Here is a 19,336-nt window from a genome sequence, read left to right as displayed (position 1 = left end):
ACATACAACAACTGTGGCATAAGGAATAGGGTGAGGGTATATGATTATGAAGATTCTACCTTTTAAGTGAAGTAGTACAGTATTAACTCAAGAAGACTGAAAAGTTATGGATATATGTTATACTTCCTAGAGCAACCACTTAAAAAATTTTTGTAAAAAGATATAGCTCAATACCCAATAGAGGACTTTTGCTTCTGCTAAAGACTAAGTAACATGGAACAGATTTAACCTCCTACCTGAAGCAATAACAACCAAAACCAGACAAAAGAATAAAATAATCATTTTCAGAATACTGGATATCAAGCAACAAAGGATAATTATCTCTGAGAGAGGCAGAAAACAAATAAAGTGATCCCTAAAACCGACCAAGCTTCATGCCTTAAGAGAGTTTTCAGGCTGTGGTCCAAGAAGGGGGAACATAGGCTGAGCCTGGTAGACTCCCTAAGTTCATGAGACAGAGCTGACAGTCAAGAAAGAGCAAGATGGCTGCAGTTCACGGAATAGAATACCAGGTGGGAAAAAGTCACATAAAGAGAAAACTCTGCAGATCTGCAAAGGGACTGAACAAGTGTTCAGTGAAATACAGAGCAGCACATGACTGTGAGGAAAGCATCCAAGGCTACCTGAACTACCCCTACCTATCTGAAGAGATTAAAGAATAGCACTTGGTGCTCACACAAAACCCGGAAGTGTCAGTTATACAGCCAAATGTGAAAAAACACTTCTCAGGGCATTGAGTAGAATTCTCAGCAAGGTCTTGCCTCAGGAGTATGGAATGACTAAGCACTGATTCGAACCCTCCTAACAAATCAAAGCAGCAAGATCTGAAAGGACCAAGTTTTTTTCAAAGAATCTAACTGAATCCCATTTAAAAAGCTCCAAAATATGTTAACAAAACAAAGATAGAAACAAAGGAGAATCACTTGAACCCGGGAGGCAGAGGTTGCAGTGAGCTGAGATTGCGTCACTGCACTCCCGCCTGGGCAACAGAGCAAGACTCCATTTCAAAAAAAAAAAAAAAAATTAAAAGCCCATTAATGAGTTTTGGAACAACTTCAAGTAATCTAATATACATGTAATTGGAATTCCCCAAGAAGAGTAGGGAGTCAGAAAAATATATATATTTGACTAATTCACGGCAGAAAATCTTCCAAAACTATAAACACAGAGATTGAAAAAGCTCAATGAACCCCAATCACAAGAAACTTGCTATGTCAAGGTACATCATAATTCAAGTGCTCAAAAACAGTGGTAAAATCCTAAAAACAGGCAGCAAAAAAGAGAAAGAGAGAAGCATGACAGCAGATTTCTTATTAAAAACAAAATGCAAGGGCCGGGTGCAGTGGCTCATGCCTGTAATCCCAGCACTTTGGGAGACTGAGGGGGGTGGATTGCTTGAGACCAGAGTTCGAGACTAGCCTGGCCAACACGGCAAAACCCCATCTCTACTAAAAATACAAAATTAGCCAGGCGTGGCGATGGGTGTCTGTAATCCAAGCTACATGGGAGGCTGAGGCAGGAGAATCACTTGAACCCGGAAAGTGGAGGTTACAGTGAGTTGAGATTGCACCACTGCACTCCAGCCTGGATGACACAGTGAGACTGTCTCAAAGAAAAAAAAAAAAAAAAAAAAACCAACAAAAAAACCAAAATGCAAGAAAGAAGACAATAGAGTAATACACTTAGAGAAATGAAAGAAAAAAAAACTTTCAATGTAGAATTCTAGTCAGCAAAAAAATAATCTTTCAACAACAATGGTGAGATAAAGATGTCTTCAGACATAGTGTTATTAGAACCCATGACTGGCCGGGCACAGTGACTCACGCCTGTAATCCCAGCACTTTGGGAGGCCGAGGCTGGTGGATCATGAGGTCAAGAGATTGAGACCATCCTGGCCAACACGGTGAAACCCCGTCTCTACCAAAAATACAAAAACAAAACAAACAAAAAAATAGCCAGGTGTGGTGGTGGGTTCCTGTAGTACCAGCTACTCAGGAGGCTGAGGCAGGACAATCACTTGAACCCAGGAGGTGGAGATTGCAGTGAGCCGAGATTGTACCACTGCACTCCAGCCTGGTGACAAAGCGAGACTCCGTCTCAAAAAAAAACAAAAACAAAAACAAACAAACAAAAAACCCCATGACCAGCAGACTTGCACACACATCCATGTGCACACAGACACAAAAATTAAAAGAAGTCCCTCAGAGCCAGGTGCAGTAGCTCACACCTGTAATCCCAGCACTTTGGGAGGCCAAGGCAGGAGGATCATTTGAGCTCAGGGGGTTAAAACCAGCCAGCCCAGGTAACTTAGCAAGATCTCATCTCTACTAAAAGTAAAAAAAAAAAATTAGCTGGGTATCATGTTGCATGCCTGTAGTCACAGCTACTCTGGAGGCAAATGTGGAAGAATCACTTGAGCCCAGGAGGATGAGGCTGCAGTGAGCCATCATCATGCTACTGCACTCTAGCCTGGGTGACAAAATGAGAACCTGTCTCTATTTAAAAAAAAAAAAAAAAAGTCCTTCAGATAGGAGAAAAATGATACCAGATGGAAATATGAAGCCAAGGTTTGACAAACTTTGGAGGCCTGCATAAATAAAGTTTTATTGGAACATAACCACAAACATTTGTTTACCTTGGCTCTATGTCTGTTCTCGCTCTACAATGGCAGAGTTGAGTACTTGCAACAAAGACTGTATGACCCACAAAGCCTAAAATATTTACTATACATAAAAGGATTGGCAATCTCTGATCTACCACCAAAGAATGAAAAGTACCAGAAATGGTAACTGCAATGGTAGTTAAGATTTATTTTCTTATTTTAATCTCCTTAAAACATAAACATAAATACTTCATATGTATTAGCCAAAACTGTCCACAACCCAAATTATCCATCAATGAGTCAATGGTTACACAAATTGTGCTGTTTACAACATACTCAACAATACAATGGAATGAATTATTACTAAACAAACATTAGGATGAATCTCAAATAAGTATGCTGAGTAAGCCAACAAAAGTGCATATACAACTTATATAAACTTTTTAAAAATCTATAATGACAGAAAGCAGATCAGTGGTTGTCTAGGTAGAGAAAGATGTGAGGGAAAAGATTAAAAGAGGACATGAGAAAACTTCTAGAGATGATGAATATGTTCATTTTCTTGATAGCAGTGATGGTTTTATATGTTATCAAATTGTTCTGGGTGCTGTGGCTTATACCTGTAATCCCAGCACTTTGGGAGACAAAGGCAGAAGGATCACTTGAGCCCAGGAGTTAGTTTGAGGCCAGCCTGGGCAACATAGTGAGACCTTGTCTCTACAAAAAAAAAAAAAAAAAAAAATTGGCCAGGCATGGTGGCACATGCCTGTGGTCCCAGCTATTCAGGAAGCTGAGGTGAGAGGATTGCTTGAGCCCAGAAAGTTAAGGCTATAGTGAGCTGTGATCATGTGACTGCACTCCAGCCTGGGTGAGAGAACAAGACCCTGTTTCAAAAAACAAATGAACAAACAAACAAAACCCTCTTTAAACTGTATACTTTAAATGTGTACGCATTACTGTATGTCAAGTATACCTTTAATAGAGCTGTTTAAAAGAAAAAGTTGTCAATCAATAAATGAAAGTTAAATTCAAGAAACTTCTAATTATCGAATAGAAGGCAGGAAAAAAGAAGAAGGGAAAACAGAGGGGAAAAAACAGAAAACAAAATGGTAGACCTAAATCCAATCACATCAATAATTACATTAAAAGGACTAGGCACTCCAATCACAAAGAAGAGAAGAAATAAAAAAGTATAACCCAACTATATGTTGCCTTCAAGACATTCACTTTAAAGAAAGACATAAGTTAAAAGTAAAAGGATAGAAAAGAATATACCATTCAAGCAATAAACATAAGACTGAATTATTTTATTAATGCCAGATACAGAGAAATGTAAATAAAGAAGTATTACTAGAGATAGCGTAACATTTTGTAAGTGAAAAAGGAACATTTTATCTGAAAAATAAATGTGTATGTACTAATAACAGAGATTCCAATTTCCAAGAAGCAAAAAATGACTACATTAAAAGAAGAAACAGACAATTCCACAGTCATAGTTGGAGATTTCAACCCCCTCTTAGCAAATGTTTCAATAACCAGAAAGTCAAAGACAAAGATAACCTGAACAATACTATGATCTAAGTGCTATTTGTAGAACATTACATCCAATAACTACAGAATACACACTATTTACAAGTGTACAAGGTATGTTCACCAAGACACCATATGCTGTGTCATAAAATATGTCTCAATAAATTTCAAAGGATTGAAGTCATATAAAACATATTCTCTGATCATAATGAAATTATATTAGAAATCAATAAGATATCTAGAAATAAAACCAAATATCTGGATATTCTACAACAATGTGTTTATTTAGAACACACTTCTAAACAATCCATGGTCAATCAAAAAATCACAGAGAAACTTAGAAAAACCTTTAAAAACTGAAATGATTAAAAAACCACAACATAACAAGCTATGCTTAGAGGGAACTGTGTTAATTTTAAATGTTCATATGAGAAAAGAAGACCTGAAATCTTTGATATAAAGTTTCACCTTAAGAAGCTATAAAAAGAGCAAAGTAAATCCAAGTAAGTAGAAAGAAATACTAAAGAGTAGAAATCAATGAAAATGAAAATAATCAGCAACAGAGAAAATTAACAAGACCAAAAGTGCTTCTTTGAAAAGATGGGGGAAAAAAGCTGAATAAATTCTACATAGACTGATAACGAAAATGAAGCACAAATTAACAACAGCAGGGATCAGTGCTTACAGGCATTAAAAGGATAAAAAGTAAATATTGTAACCAACGTTATGACAAAAATAGAACATCTTCAATGAAATGGACAAAACCCCAGGAAAAAAAAAAAAAAAAGCCCAAACAAACCAAAACTGGCACAGAGTGGAAAAAAAAAAAAAATCTTATTATTAGCCTTATATCTGTAAAGGAAATTCAATTCATTATCAAAACCTTCCTAAAACTCCAAACTCAGATGGTTTCATTGGTGAATTCTTTTAAAAAAAAGTATTTAAAAAATTATTTTCAAAAACCGAAATAATACCAATCACATACAAACTCTCATAAAATAGAAAGAAAGGAAACACTCCCAGAAAATAGAAAAGGGAACATATTATGAGGCTGCCATACCCTTAATACCAAAACCTGATAAAGATATTATAAAACAAGAAAACTGTAGACTAATATCCTTCATAAACATGAATACAAAAATCTTTCACAAAATACTAGCAAATCAAATTCAGTAATATAGACAAAGGATAATACAGTTAACTCTTGAACATGGGTTTGAACTACATGAGTTCACTTATATGCAGATTTTTTTCAACAAATATATTGTGGTTGGGTGTGGTGGCTCATGCCTATAATTCCAGCATTTTTGGAGGCCAAGGGAGGGGGATTGCTTGAGTCCAGAAGTTCTATACCAGCCTGGGCAACATGATGAAATTCCATTTCCACCAATAAATAAATAAACAAACAAACACACAAAAATAGCCGGGCATGGTGGCATGTGCCTGTAGTCCCAACTACTTAGGAGGCTGAGGTGGGAGGATCACTTAAGCCCAGGAGATTGAGGCTGCAGTGAGCTGTCATTGCACCACTACACTCCGGCCTGGGTGATGGAGTGACTCTGTCTCAAAACAAATAAATAAATAAAATTTTTTAAAAAGAAAAAAAAAAAAAGGCCAGGCGCAGTGGCGCACGCCTGTAATGTCAGCACTTTGGGAGGCCAAGGCGGGTAGATCACCAATGATTAGGAGGTATGGTTAGGAGTTTCAGACCAGCCTGGCCAACGTGGCAAAACCCTGTCTCTACTAAAGTAACAAAAATTAGCCGGGGGTGTTGGTGGGCACCTGTAGTCCCAACTACCTGGGAGGCTGAGGCAGGAGAATCACTTGAACCTGGGAAATGGAGGTCGCAGTGAGCTGAGATCACACCACTGCACTCCAGCATGGGCAACAGTGAAACTCCATCTCAAAAAATAAATAAATAGAAAAATTTTTAGGAGGTTTGCTACAACTAGACATTTGTTATTACTCATAGAAGAACCACATAGCCTAGAAATATCAAAAAAAAATTAAGAGAAAGTTTATTTTAAAAATTAAGAAAAAATTAAGTAATACCAAAAAAACTAAGAGAAAAATTCCTCTAAAAGATTGAGGATTATCTGATAGAGGAAATTCCTTAAAAACCTAAAACAAGTATCACAGCCAATGGTAAATTATGGAACACTTTCCTCTTAGATTAGAAACAATGCAAGAAGGTCCAGTCTCACCACTTCTATTAAACAGTATACTGGAGGCATAAAAATTAGAAAGAAGTAAAATTTGTCTTTATTTTCAGATGACATGATTGCTTACAGAGAAAATCCTAGAGAATCTACAAAAAGAGACTAAAACCAATAAAATTAATTTGTTTATCAAGGTCACAGAATATAAGCTTAATAAAATTCAGTTGTATACTTACATATTAGCATACACTGGAAAATGAAATAAAAATAATTCCATCTATAATAGTATCAAAAATATTAACTACTTCAGAATAAATGTTATAATGTACACAATTTCTCCAATGAAAACTACAAAACACTGCTGAAAGAAATTAAAGATCTAAATAAATGGAGATATATACTATATTCGTAGATTTAAAAGTTCAGTAGTGTTGTCAGTTCTCCTTAAATTGATCAATAGAGTCCACACAATACCAATTCAAAATCTCATCTGTCTTTTTTTAAAAAGTAGAATTTGAGAAGCTGACTGTATAATTTATGTGGAAAGGACCTGGAATAGTCAAAGCAATCTTGAAAAGAAGAACAAAGTTGGAGGACTTTATACTATTAATACTTGACTTCAAGACTAACAACAAACTACAATAATGAAGACTGTGATACTGGCATAGGGACTGACAAATAGATCAATATAACAGAACAGAAAATTCAGAAATAAATGTATTAGTCTTTGATTTGCAACGAAGGTACCAAAAGAATCCAATGAGGAAAGTAAAGTCTCCTTAAGAAATGGTGCTGAAACAACGAAATAGCCATATGGGAAAAAACAAAACAACTTGACCTTCACCTTACAACACACACAAAAATTCATTTGAGATTCAGAGACTTTATATGAAAACTAAAACCATAAAGCTTGTGGAAGAAAGCGTAAGACAATATCTTCATGAACTGGGGCTAAGCAAAGGTTTCACAGACAGGACACAGAAAAAAAAAACAATAAAAAATGATAAATAATTAAGTTCATCAAAATTTAAAAGTGTATGCTAATGAAAATATATCATAATGAAAATGAATAGGCAAGCCACAAAGCCACAGCATGGGAGAAAATACTCACCAAACATATACGATAATAGATTGACATTCAGAATATATAAAGAATTCCTACTTTATAATAAAAAGACAAAGAACTCAATTTTAAGAATGGGGAAATGATGTGAACAGACACTTCACCAATAGAAGGTATACATATGGCTAAGAATCTCAAGAAAAAAAGTTCAACATAATTTGTCATCAGGGAAATGCAAACACAATGAAATACCACTACATACCCATTAGAATGGCTAAAATGTTTTAAAACTGACACCACCAAATCTTGGAGAAGATGTGGAACAAATGGAACTCTCATATATTTTAGGTGGGAGTATAAAATAGTACAACCACAGCCAGGTGTGGTGGCTCATGCCTGTAATCCCAGCACTTTGGGAGGCCGAGGTGGGTGGATCATGAGGTCAGGAGTTTGAGATCAGCCTGGCCAACATGGTGAAACCCTGTCTCTACCAAAAATACAAAAATTAGCCGGGCGTGGTGGTGAGTACCTGTAATCCCAGCTACTTGGGAGGCTGAGGCAGGAGAATTGCCTGAACCCAGGAGGTCGAGGTTGCAAGTGAGCCGAGATTGCACCACTGCACTCCAGCCTGGGCGACAGAGCAAGACTCCGTCTTGGAAAAAAAAAAATAGTACAACCACTTTGGGAAAAGACCTGGCAGTTCCTTATAAAGCCAAATACATAGGTACTCTATGACCCAGCAAAGCAATTCCTCAACTAGTATTTACTGAAGATAAATGAAAACATACATCCACATAACTATTTGTATGAGAATGTTCATAGCAGTTTAACTCATAATAGCCAAAGCATGAAAAAGCCCAGGTGTCCATCAATAGGAAAATGCAGTACCATCATGCAAAGGAAAATTCAGCATGTTCATAAAACAAAATACTTCTCAGCAATATTAAAGATTAAATTATAATACATGCACAATATGGATGAATCTCCAAATACGCTGAGTAAAAACTTTACACATAAGAGGACCTATTGTATGGTTAAATGTATATGATGTTGTAAAACAAGCAAAATTAATCTATGGTGAAAAATCAGTAGTTGTCTTTAGAGGGGAAGGGTGAGGATGACTGTAAAGGGGTACAGGGATACTTTGAGAGGTGATGGTAATGTGATATATCTTGAATAGGGGTTTGGGTAACACAGGTGTATGCATTTGTCAAAACTCAAGGAATGGTATACTTAAGATCTGTGCATTTAAAGGTTTGTAAATCTTACCTCAAAAGAAAAAGAACAATTATAAATAAATATTAAAATATAGTCAATGATAAGAATGCTGACAAATTTAGAAAGAAATGTACTGATGTCCACAACTTACAGTGAAATGTATTATAAATTTAAGATGAACTGATGGATGGGCAGAGGGATGAATAAATAGATAGACATTTGATAAAGCAAACGTGGTAACATGTTAATGACAGAATTCAGATGGTGCGTATACAGATGTTCGCTACAAAACTCTTTCAACTTATTTGAATGGTTGGAAAATGTCTTAACAAAACATTGGAGGAAAAAGTCGAGAATGGGAGAACAGAAGAGATTTGAAAGCCTAGATGCTAGAAACCAAGAGGCAAAAATTTTTATCAGTGGACAGCACAGCCCAGGAACGACAAGACTCTGCTGACCAATATGTTTGTGAGTTTGGAAGGGTATAATCTTAGAATGGAAATGACTGAATCTAGTTATCTCAACTTGACATTAGTCAATTAAGAACATCAAACTAACTACCTTCATTCTGATATTCAGGCTCAATCAGCCTGAATCAGCCTTCAATGACTATAATCTAGCTCTCTACAGAGATTTTTGTAGATGGAAGAAAGAATATACTGGCCAATAAGAAGCTAATTGGCCATTATATATTTTTTTTACTGTTATTAATTAATGGGAACAATATGATTTCCATAGTAGACTTTTAAGTTTGATTAGACTGACTCATGTTTACCAAACCTGATCAAATCTTGGTTTACCAAAAAAAAAAAAAAAAAAAAAAAGACTTCTGAACTGGGAAAATTAACTATAAAAGCAAAAGTAATGATTCATCTCCAATACAAATTGTTAAGACCTTAGAATCAGAAAGGCTTCTGAGACCATGGTATTGTTATCTATTATTTTCTCATTCTTTATTGTTGAAACACTGCATTAATGCCTTTCATGATTCCTTTCAAATAGAATTGTCCTCAAAAAAGTATTTTTTCAGGCAGAAAAAACAGAAGGTTTATATAGCTCTCTGGAATAAATCCTCATTAGAGCACCGAAGTACGGATACAGCAAAGACAAATAGTTAATATTCATAAGAAGTTCACATTTAATTACCTGTGTGCCCTCATTATAAACATCTGGGAAAGAAGTCTGAGATGCTGTTTCATGTTGTTGCAAGGGCAGTCTATTTAGAAATTGGCTAATTTCTTTGGATTTTTGCTGGAGTTGATCTAAGGAAAAGAAAAAAATAAATGTAATATTTGCTTCAAGTCTGAAATATAGTTATTATTATCTTCTAAAGATACACTGTATGCTGTTTACTAGTTTAGTTACCTTAGTTAAAATTATGATGCCAATGACACCATTATTATTAGCTAAATGTTAAATGTTCTCAAGAACCAAAGGACACCTCAGTAAATCACTTCCTTCAAAAGTAAAATAAAATAGGCCTAGGCATTTTTTTTTTTTTTTTTTTTTTTTTTTGGAGACAGAGTCTCCCTCTGTTGCTCAGGTTGGAGTGCAGTGGTGCGATCTTGGCTCACTGTAACCTCTGACTCATGGTTCAAGAATTCTCTTGCCTCAGCCTTCCAAGTAGCCAGGATTATAGGCATGTGTCACCATGCCTGGCTAATTTTTTTTTTTTTTTTGTATCTTTAGTAGAGATGGGGTTTCACCATGTTGGCCAGGCTGGTCTCAAACTCCTGATCTCAGGTAATCCCCCCCCACCTTGACTTCCCCAAAGTGCTGGAATAGCAGGCGTGAGCCACCACGCCCGGCCCTAGGCATTTTTTAAAAGTTCATTGTCCCTTTCCCCCTTGAAAATGGCTTTAGGGTTTTTGTTTTCTTCACTCTCGACTTAGGTATTATGGATCCCACCAAGATTCCACTACATGGTTTTAAACATCAACATGCTTAAGAGAAAAGCTTGCTCATGTAACACCCTGGTCTTGTGTGATGCCCTTCAAAACCATCTGGCTAGGGCGCGGTGGCTCACGCCTATAATCCCAGCACTGTGGGAGGCTGAGGCGGGCAGATCACCTGAGGTCAGGAGTTTGAGACCAGCCTGACCAACATGGAGAAGCCCGGTCTCTATTAAAAATACAAAATTAGCCAGGTGTGGTGGCGCATGCCTGTAATCCCAGGTACTTGGGAGGCTGAGGCAGGAGAATCACTTGAATCCGGGAGACAGAGGTTGCAGTGAGCCGAGATTACACCATTGCACTCCATCCTGGGCAACAAGAGCAAAACTCTGTCTCAAAAAAAAAACAAAAAACAAAAAACAAACCAAAAAAAACCTGTCTGGCTAACGTTCAGTTATTCAATACAAATTTTCAACTTAATTCTTTCTAAGATCTTTCCTTTATGTCTATGCCAATCTATTAGTAAAGGTTATAATTTGGGGAAGAGGATTGGTGAGATGGAGTATTGGTGTTGAGGAAGTTTCACTTTTTAATTTATAAAGTTCTAAAATGTTCAATTTTTTAGAGGCACATATTACTTTTATAATAACACATTTTTAAAACGTTTCCTTTGTACCTTCATAAAAGATAAATTTTCACCTATAAGAAAAGAAATCAGGTGAAAAGAGATTTTCACCTATAAGAAAAGCATTGAGATCCATCCTTCTTTAGATTTATGGATGACTCCATGCAATTTAGTCTCCTAACCTATGCACCTAGATCTGGCCTGAGTTTTCCAAAAACTAATTCAAATCCTACTCATTTCAGTCATTGGATCCTTCAGATCCGTCATATTTAACATAGCATTCTATTTAATATCTGGAACACCACTATCACATTTTTAGTATTATAATGATAATTATAATATTAAGAAAGATTATAGCCAGTCAGAGGCAAGAAAAATGCATCAAGAAGTTCAGAAGAGCTGTTTTTCTCAGTCCTTCTATTGGTTCAATTGGTTTGAGTAAAGATTTCATTAACAGATCCCTGAAAATATGAAATACAAGCCACTCAGATGGTAGAGACGTGGACTTCAAAAGCAATCAGCTACTGACCTTCCAGTTGCTGAATGGTCTGGGCTGACTGAACTGCCTGTTCATTCTTATCTTGGAGAAGCTTTGAATTTTGATCCTTTAGAGCATCACAGGCAGACTGCAGCTCTTGTCCAGTCTTTTGAAGACTCAAAATATGAGAGGTCTTCTCTTCCATTTCTGCTTTGTGCTTCTGCTCCAAAGCACTATACCGAGACTCTAGTTCAGCCTGGGCTTGGCCTGCTTGCTCAAACTGTTCTAAAAGATGACGCATTTCTTCCTGCAGATTATGGAAGGATAATTTTCTCTCTGCCACTTCAAGTTCCATCTTTTCCAGTAGAGTCTTGGACTCCTCTCTTTCTGTTTCCACAGTGTTCCTCAAAGTATTATGCTCAGCTTCCATCTGCTGTAACTGCTGAGAGAGAATCTAAGAAAAAAGACAAAGTCTCATGAGCCATAAATACATTATTTCATTTCAACAAGCATTGTAAAGTGCTTTTTCTTGTAGGATGGAAAAAAATGGGAACATGTTTCTATGCTAGAGAGAAAGCCCTTCTCAAGAAGGAGAGTTGAAAATTAAGAAGAGAGGAGATGGCTGACTTTCTCCAGCAGCACACAGGCACCCAGAAAAACAAACAGAGAATGTGGACTGTAGCACCAATTCTGCATTATGATGAGACTACTTGGATGTGACAGGATAGGAACACAAGGAATCCAAGGGCTAGAAAAAAGGTAGTTCAAATTGTCAAGCATGGGTCCATATAGGACACAGAAAGGAGCAAGGGTAAGGAAGAATTAACATACTGGAGAAGCAAAGTGGAATTCAATGGAATTCAATGAGAATGAAGATCAGGACAATATGAGAAAGAAAATGGCAGGATGGATTATAGTCAGATCAGCATTACTGATTACCTTCAGATTCAAGGGAATATTGCAGAATAAGATCATTTCAATCTAACAGAAGGTCAATTTACAAAAACAAGAAAAGATGGGACTGTATACAAAGCACAAAAACCATTCAAGACAGAGAAGAGTAACTGATGAAAAAGAAACTCACTAAAGGATAATACAGGCCAAGTATCCCTTATTCTAAATGCTTAGGACCAGAAGTATTTCAGTTTTCCATTTTTTTAAGATTTTGGAATATCTTGGATATCCTGGGATGGGACCCAAGTCTAAACATGAAATTCATTTGTTTCATATACATCGTATACACATAGCCTAAAGACAATTTTATACAGTATTTTAAATGATTTTGTGCATATTTGCCTTTGATCTGTTACCCTGTTCCACGAGGTTAGTTGTGGCATTTTCCACTTGTGGTGTCATGTTGGTGCTCAGAAAGTTTCAGATTTTGCAGCATTTTGGATTTTCAGATTAGGCATACTCAATCTGTATGACATTCTAGATAAACTAGGACCCTAGAACTAAAATGGCAAAGGGAAAGAGCAACAATAAAGAAGTGCAATGTATGCTCCATGACGGAAAGAACTGTATTTAATTTTGCTCATAACTGTACTGCATCCCCACCACTTAAGTACGAGGCATTCGTTGAAAGAATGAATAAATGGCATCAATTCTCTGAAGACTTTAAGTAGGCTTTTATATCTACTGCCTAGCAAACGAAAGTGGAAATGAATACCCACCAAGACAGGAAGTAAAGATTAAAAGGCAGTACCTGGTTTCTCTGCTCAGCAGCAGTCAGCTCCTGTTGCAGCAAGTCAACGACCTGAGCACGGCCCACCAAGGATTCTTCATGTTCCTCAAGCTTCCTTTGCAGCACCCTCAATTTCTGAGAAGAAAACATTTTAGACATAATATGCTAACAAATGAGTGCTCATATTTGCTTATCTTTCAAAATGTCATGTAGATTTGTGTACTTAAATTTTGGGGTGTTGAAAATGACAGTTTAAAGAGTGGGAGACCAGCATGCCATGCTCCCCATCCAGCAGCAACAAAGACTCTCCAAAATGTCTTCTCCAGAGCACCACCAACAACCAGACCCAGACACAAGCAAGTCCCTGAATTAGGGAGCCTCTTTAAAAATTAGAAAAAACAGTAACACATATCTGCCTTCAAAATCATACAGTTAATAACCTGTACCTAGATAGCATAGGTACATGCACATCTTACCCACCCAAGAGAACATTCTCTGCAGGCAAGAATCATTTCTCTTCTCCTAGTTTCATGCACTGGGCAGGCACTTGAAAAACACTTGTTGAATAAATAAAGCAATGATACACATATACAATTAGTATTCTACTTAATAATATGTTGTATTCTAAAACTTTATTTAGTGGTGCATTCTGAAAGATTGCTTAGAACTTAAAAGTTTCTGTTCTAATTAATTCTAATTAATTTTCAATCTAATTAAACAGATCAAACATAAAGTATCACTGAAGTGCCTTTCAGTACCACACTGCACTACACACTAAGTGAAATCAAATACTTTGAGTTAGTAGATGGTGAACTCAAATACAATGAAGTCAATTTTCAAAATCTACTCAAATTTTTTTAGAAAAGAATTACTGATCTAATAAAAGACTTCATGTCTTCAAAATCATTCTTTTTCTTCTCTAATTTTTTGAATATTTAAAACTGACTTCATTGATTTGAAGCTTTGGGTTAGGTGTGTAATGCACAAAGGTAGCTATAATCAGAAACTGAAGAGAAACCAATTTTTGACTACCACATAAATTTTCACCAACTAAACTCAGCTTTTGAGCACCAACAACCTGATTAGAGGGGTAAAAGGCAAGAAAAGGATAAGAAAAAATAAATAATTTTTATGCAACAGAAGACAAGGACACGAAAGAGGCCAATAAGGAAAACACTAACACCAAATGAAGAGCAGTGGGTAAGGGTAGGAAATTGGCTGTGATGGATTAAATATTAACCAAAATGACAGTCATTCTACTGAGTTTTAGCAACACACCTGTTGCATCTCTGTTTCCACATCTGCCTGGGTTACTAACTGAAGAAGCTCATCTTCATGAAGACGAACTTGTGTTTCAAAGCGGGCATCTTTCTCTCGGACCACCTGCTGCATGGAACTCAACTGAAGACACATACCAGAGAAACTATGCAAGTTACACTCCCCGAATATTGCACAAATAAAACTCACAGACTACTTTCCAAGACAGACACTGAGACTTGATAGTAGCTTTTTAAAGTGAAATTTTGATTGTCAAGGATGAGGATGTTGGAAGAGAGATAGGCTGGACAGTAACTACGAAATGCAAGAGAAAGCCTATTTTCAAATTCAGAAGTTAGCCTAAACATAAATTTTGATCAAAAATCATATGTTCATGGTTACTAGAAATGTTTTAAATATACAAGAAGTGTACTTTTTAAAGTTCTAAAAAGATTAAGATATTAAACACATAAGGTGAAGTTAAGTTTGATTTCTATATAAACCCTGGACACTTCTTGCTCATGGCTGAAAAGCTTTCAGTAAAATTCTCATGCCCTATAAGTGAAAATTCAAACTAACATATCATTTATTCAAGATTCTCTACAACTGGAAATACCAATCTTTCTAATCTTATTTTCAAAGAATTGCTTCTACCAAAGAACCTCGTGTGCTTCTAAATCCACACGACCTCCCCAGACAGCTGTTTTCAGCTGTCATTACTTGCAGCCTTCTAGATCATGCTCATTTTTAACTGACTCTGAACAGAATGAAATGGAAATAAATGGACTGATGGTGAGCTACTCAGTATCAGTGCTTCTGTCTTGTTTTCAGGTTGTGCGTGCGTGCATCTGCTTATTCATCTCCTTAAGATCTACAGTGGAGCATGCTGCTCAGCTGTTAGCGTGCCCATTTTGCATTGGTCCTTTACTGCTGATATCTCAGTTTGTGACACCTTGAATCAAACTTTGGCTCTCTTTTTTGGTAGGAGAAAAAAAAATCCTCATAATGTTTTTATTATCTGGATTCTGACCTCACTAGGAATTTGGACTCTTGTGTTTCAAGTGTGTAGGCACTGGAGTCTTTCATTAGCCAAATATTTCTAATTCCTTTCCCATAAATGTTCCATATTCTTTTCCTTCTCTGCAGTTTTGCTCACATCGTTCCCCATCACTGAAATATCTCCCTCAGCTTGTCTGGAATATTATCTATCTATCATGGTTTTGCCTAAATCCCAACTTCTCCATGTAATTTTCCTTAACTGTCATACTCACAGTAACCTCTTTCGCCTCCCAAAATATTTTGTTTGTATTGCTGCTTGCTTTGGCACTTATTCGGAAAGCCTTAAGTTACGATGAATCTCTTAACACATTTACGTATCTTGGCTTTCCATATTTTAGCAACGCATAGGTTAAAAACCATATTTTGTATTTCTTCATCCTGCACTGTATATAGTGCTTATACATAAAAAGGACACAATAAAAAATAATAAAAAATTTAAAAAGGACACAATAAAAGCTAATAGGTAAAACCAAGAATTTCAGGATATACAATTTTAACTGTATACACAGCAGTAGGCCAACCACAGAGAGAAGGCACCACTAATACTACAAATTATTAATAAAGTAAACACCTAATAGATAATTAGCTATGTACAAAGGTACTTCAGGGAAAAAAATCTTTCATGATTCATAAGCATTCCCCCACCGCTGCCCCCCACTCCCCCAAAAAAATTACAGTGCCTGTAATCCCAGCACTTTGGGAGGCCGAGGTGTGAGGATCACTTGAACTCAGGAGTGCAAGGCCTGCCTGGGCAACATAGTGAGAACCTGTCTCTTCAAAAAATGTAAAAAATTTAGCCAGATGTGGGAGCACATGTCTGTAGTCCCAGCTACTTGGGAGGCTGAGGTGAGTGAGAGGATGGCTTGAGCCCAGGAGATTGAGGCTGCAGTGAGCTATGATTGTACCACTTGTACTCCAGCTTGGGCAACAGAGTGAGACCCAATTTCAAAAATAAACATGTAGGAGTAGATGGCCAACCAAGAAACCTAGAAAAATAGAAAAAGTTGAGGATGCCAATCCAAATGGTCTGGTCTTGACAGATGAAAAAAATGGGAAGAAGAATGTCACATACTGGTGCCGTTTAACATAAAATCACATGACCTACACCACTTTCTCATTACAGGCTCACTAAGTAATCTAACTATAATTTATTTCCTATTAAGATAGATATTATTTTGGGAAAGAATGAACCTAATTATTTTTATTTCTTTTGGTTTACTTATTGGTCTAATTCTTAATGCTTTTGAACTCAGCATGAGCCCATTCCTAAAAGACTGAATCTCTGTCTGCTATTAAAATTAAGTTTCTGGACATGCAGAACTAAGAAACAGTCATCAATTAGGCTATAGAAAATTCATCAAGGTAAATAACACATTGTGAGGTTTTCTGGTATTCCCTAATGACACACTTACCTACCACACATCTCCTAATCTCTTCTACTACATATCCTTCTAATTTCTAGTGCAATACCCATGCCACTATACTTTTATCTACTAAGATTTTTTAAAGTGACTCACTGAATTGACTTGTGCGTAATAACCCACTGGACTTCACGGCTCTTTATCCTAATTTTGTGAGGTCCCTACCTGTGCAGCTTGCTCTGCCTGTGTCTGGCTGAGCTGGGCTTGTAAAGTGCTAATGAGTTCTTCCTTCTCCTGGAGCTGTTGCTTCATCATTACAAATTCTTCCATCTCTGTAGAACTCTTATCAAACCGAAGACACAGAAGGAAAAAAAATTATTTAAGCAAAAGAATTAGCATTATTAATTCTTTGACCTTCCTTTCTTGCTTGACCTAAATGCCTACCATATTTCCTTCTAGTTTCCATTGAACACAAAAGGAAATTGCATGCATTATCAAAATTTTATTTGTCAGAAGAAGACAGAAGCAGTAGTGGCAATTTTCCAATTTCTCTGACTCCTCACATAGAGACAGCACAAGATAGTAAAACCAAAAAAACCACAGATAACATTTACAGTAAAATTAGGCAGACCGTCCTAAAAACCCTAAAATACAAGCTAAAAAGGACAAACCACCAAAACCCACAAGAACTACATTGTATTAGAGTCTTACATTGTGTAAGAAAAAGAAGGCAGCAAAAGAGTGAAATCTGATGGCTCTGAGAAAGGGACACCCCTAAACAGCCAATGTATTTATTTGCTGGAATGAACAGTTGGCCAATTTTAGAACAGTGGCAGGGCTTTGCCATTCCTTAATACTAGGTAAATGCAAGGGGTGCACAGTAAGAAGGACTAAAAGGGCTAGAGCAAGCTAGGCCCCCTGAACTCTCAAAACTGACTCATCATGGCTCCCTTCTGAGACATGAACCTGTACTAAGAAGAAACTGCCAGGAGTGAAATAAAAATTATGCAGAAAAGGAATTAAAGAGACAGAAGAAAGAGGTCTACAAACATATTGTATAATTTAGTATCAACTAGCCACATGTGGATACAGAGGGCTTGAAATGGGTCTGATAAAAAAGAAATACTTTTAATTTTTAACATTATTTAATTTTAATTTGAAAACTGAAATATAGATTATTTTTCCATTAAGCACAACTTTGTTTTGGCATGATTATATTTCATCTTATCTGTTGCATCATGTAAGTTACTGTTGAGGTGTTGCACAAGCAACAAGTGTACATGCAGTTGGTATCGATGGGTTGATTCAGTTTAACTTTTTTCTAGACCCCATATAACACTGTAATATGTTTATCTGTATACTTAATGCAGACAGTATTAGTAACAGTTGATACCAATTTAATCATAACTAATAATTAAATTGCAATATAAACATTTATTATAATTGAATTATTTTCCAAGTTCAAAAATAAATATAGACACATTTCAAAATTTAAAATGAAGGCCTTCTATTGTTGTATAGTTGGTTCCTCTTCACTTCTAAGTAGTATTCCAGTGTGTGGATATACCACAGTTTAAATATTTCCCTATTGATGGGCATGTGAGTTGTTTCCAGTCTTTAATTATTACAAATAAACCTATTACTATCGGACAGTGCTGGCATAAACCAAAGTGAAGGGCAGAAGGAAGAAAGCCAGGAAATCTCAGAAATCCAGCTCCCATATCTTTGAACACAACACAAAAACAATAGAAAAAGGAAGTCTGTTAAGAAAAGCTTTCCTGAATCAAGCCTCCTTCCAAATAGAGGTTTAGGAAAATGAATTTGACACAAAAATAAGGAACAGAAAAGGATGAAGGTCATATCCCATTTAAGTTACTATTAAAAAAACAGAGTAGCCCCCACTAGCAAGAGGACCCTCACCAGATGCAGCGTCTCACCCTTGGTCTTCTCAGCCTCCATAACTTCTTATAAATTACCCAGTTTCAGGTATTCTGTTATAAGCAAGAGAAAACAGACTAAAAAGGAAAATTGGTATTGACAAGTGGGGTCATCGTTGATAATGATTATTTGAAAATGTGGAAGCAGTTTTGGAACTGGGTAATGGGCAGAGGCTGAAAGAATTCTGAGGAACTAGCTAAAAAAAAAAAAAAAAAAAAGCCTAGATTCTGATGAGGGCTTAGAAGATAAGACAACTACAGAAAGCTTAGCACTCCTTGGAGACTGGTTAAGCGGTTGTGACCACAATGCTGATAGAAATATAAATAGTAAAGCCCATTCTGGTGAGGTTTCAGACAGAAATGAGGAACGAAGTATCATAAACTAGAGTAAAGCCCATCCTTGTTATAAATTAGCAATGAACTTGGCTGAACTTGTCCAGTTTTCATATGGCCAAGAACTTTGTAGAAGGC

General features: G+C 36.5%; 1 protein-coding gene across 25 annotated transcripts in view; it reads right to left on the bottom strand.

The window, feature by feature from the left end:
* GOLGB1 (golgin B1) overlaps positions 1-19,336 on the bottom strand; it is an 89,618-nt gene that overhangs the window by 39,334 nt on the left and 30,948 nt on the right. For 6 of the 25 annotated variants that reach the window (XM_024244205.3, XM_024244210.3, XM_024244207.3 and 3 more), the window contains exons 6-10: positions 17,154-17,270; positions 14,530-14,652; positions 13,273-13,386; positions 11,619-12,021; positions 9,719-9,834 (exon numbers count right to left, since the gene is read on the bottom strand). In XM_024244205.3, coding sequence (XP_024099973.2) covers positions 9,719-9,834; positions 11,619-12,021; positions 13,273-13,386; positions 14,530-14,652; positions 17,154-17,270 — 873 coding nt within the window. The remainder of the gene's footprint in view (positions 1-9,718; positions 9,835-11,618; positions 12,022-13,272; positions 13,387-14,529; positions 14,653-17,153; positions 17,271-19,336) is intronic. The other 19 variants (XM_024244209.3, XM_024244211.3, XM_054551415.2 and 16 more) reach the window with 4 other exon arrangements.

This window comes from Pongo abelii, chromosome 2 (assembly GCF_028885655.2).
Source record: "Pongo abelii isolate AG06213 chromosome 2, NHGRI_mPonAbe1-v2.0_pri, whole genome shotgun sequence".
Lineage (NCBI taxonomy): Eukaryota > Metazoa > Chordata > Mammalia > Primates > Hominidae > Pongo > Pongo abelii.
Note: the sequence above shows the minus strand (reverse complement) of the source record. Positions and strands in the feature narration are given on the sequence as shown.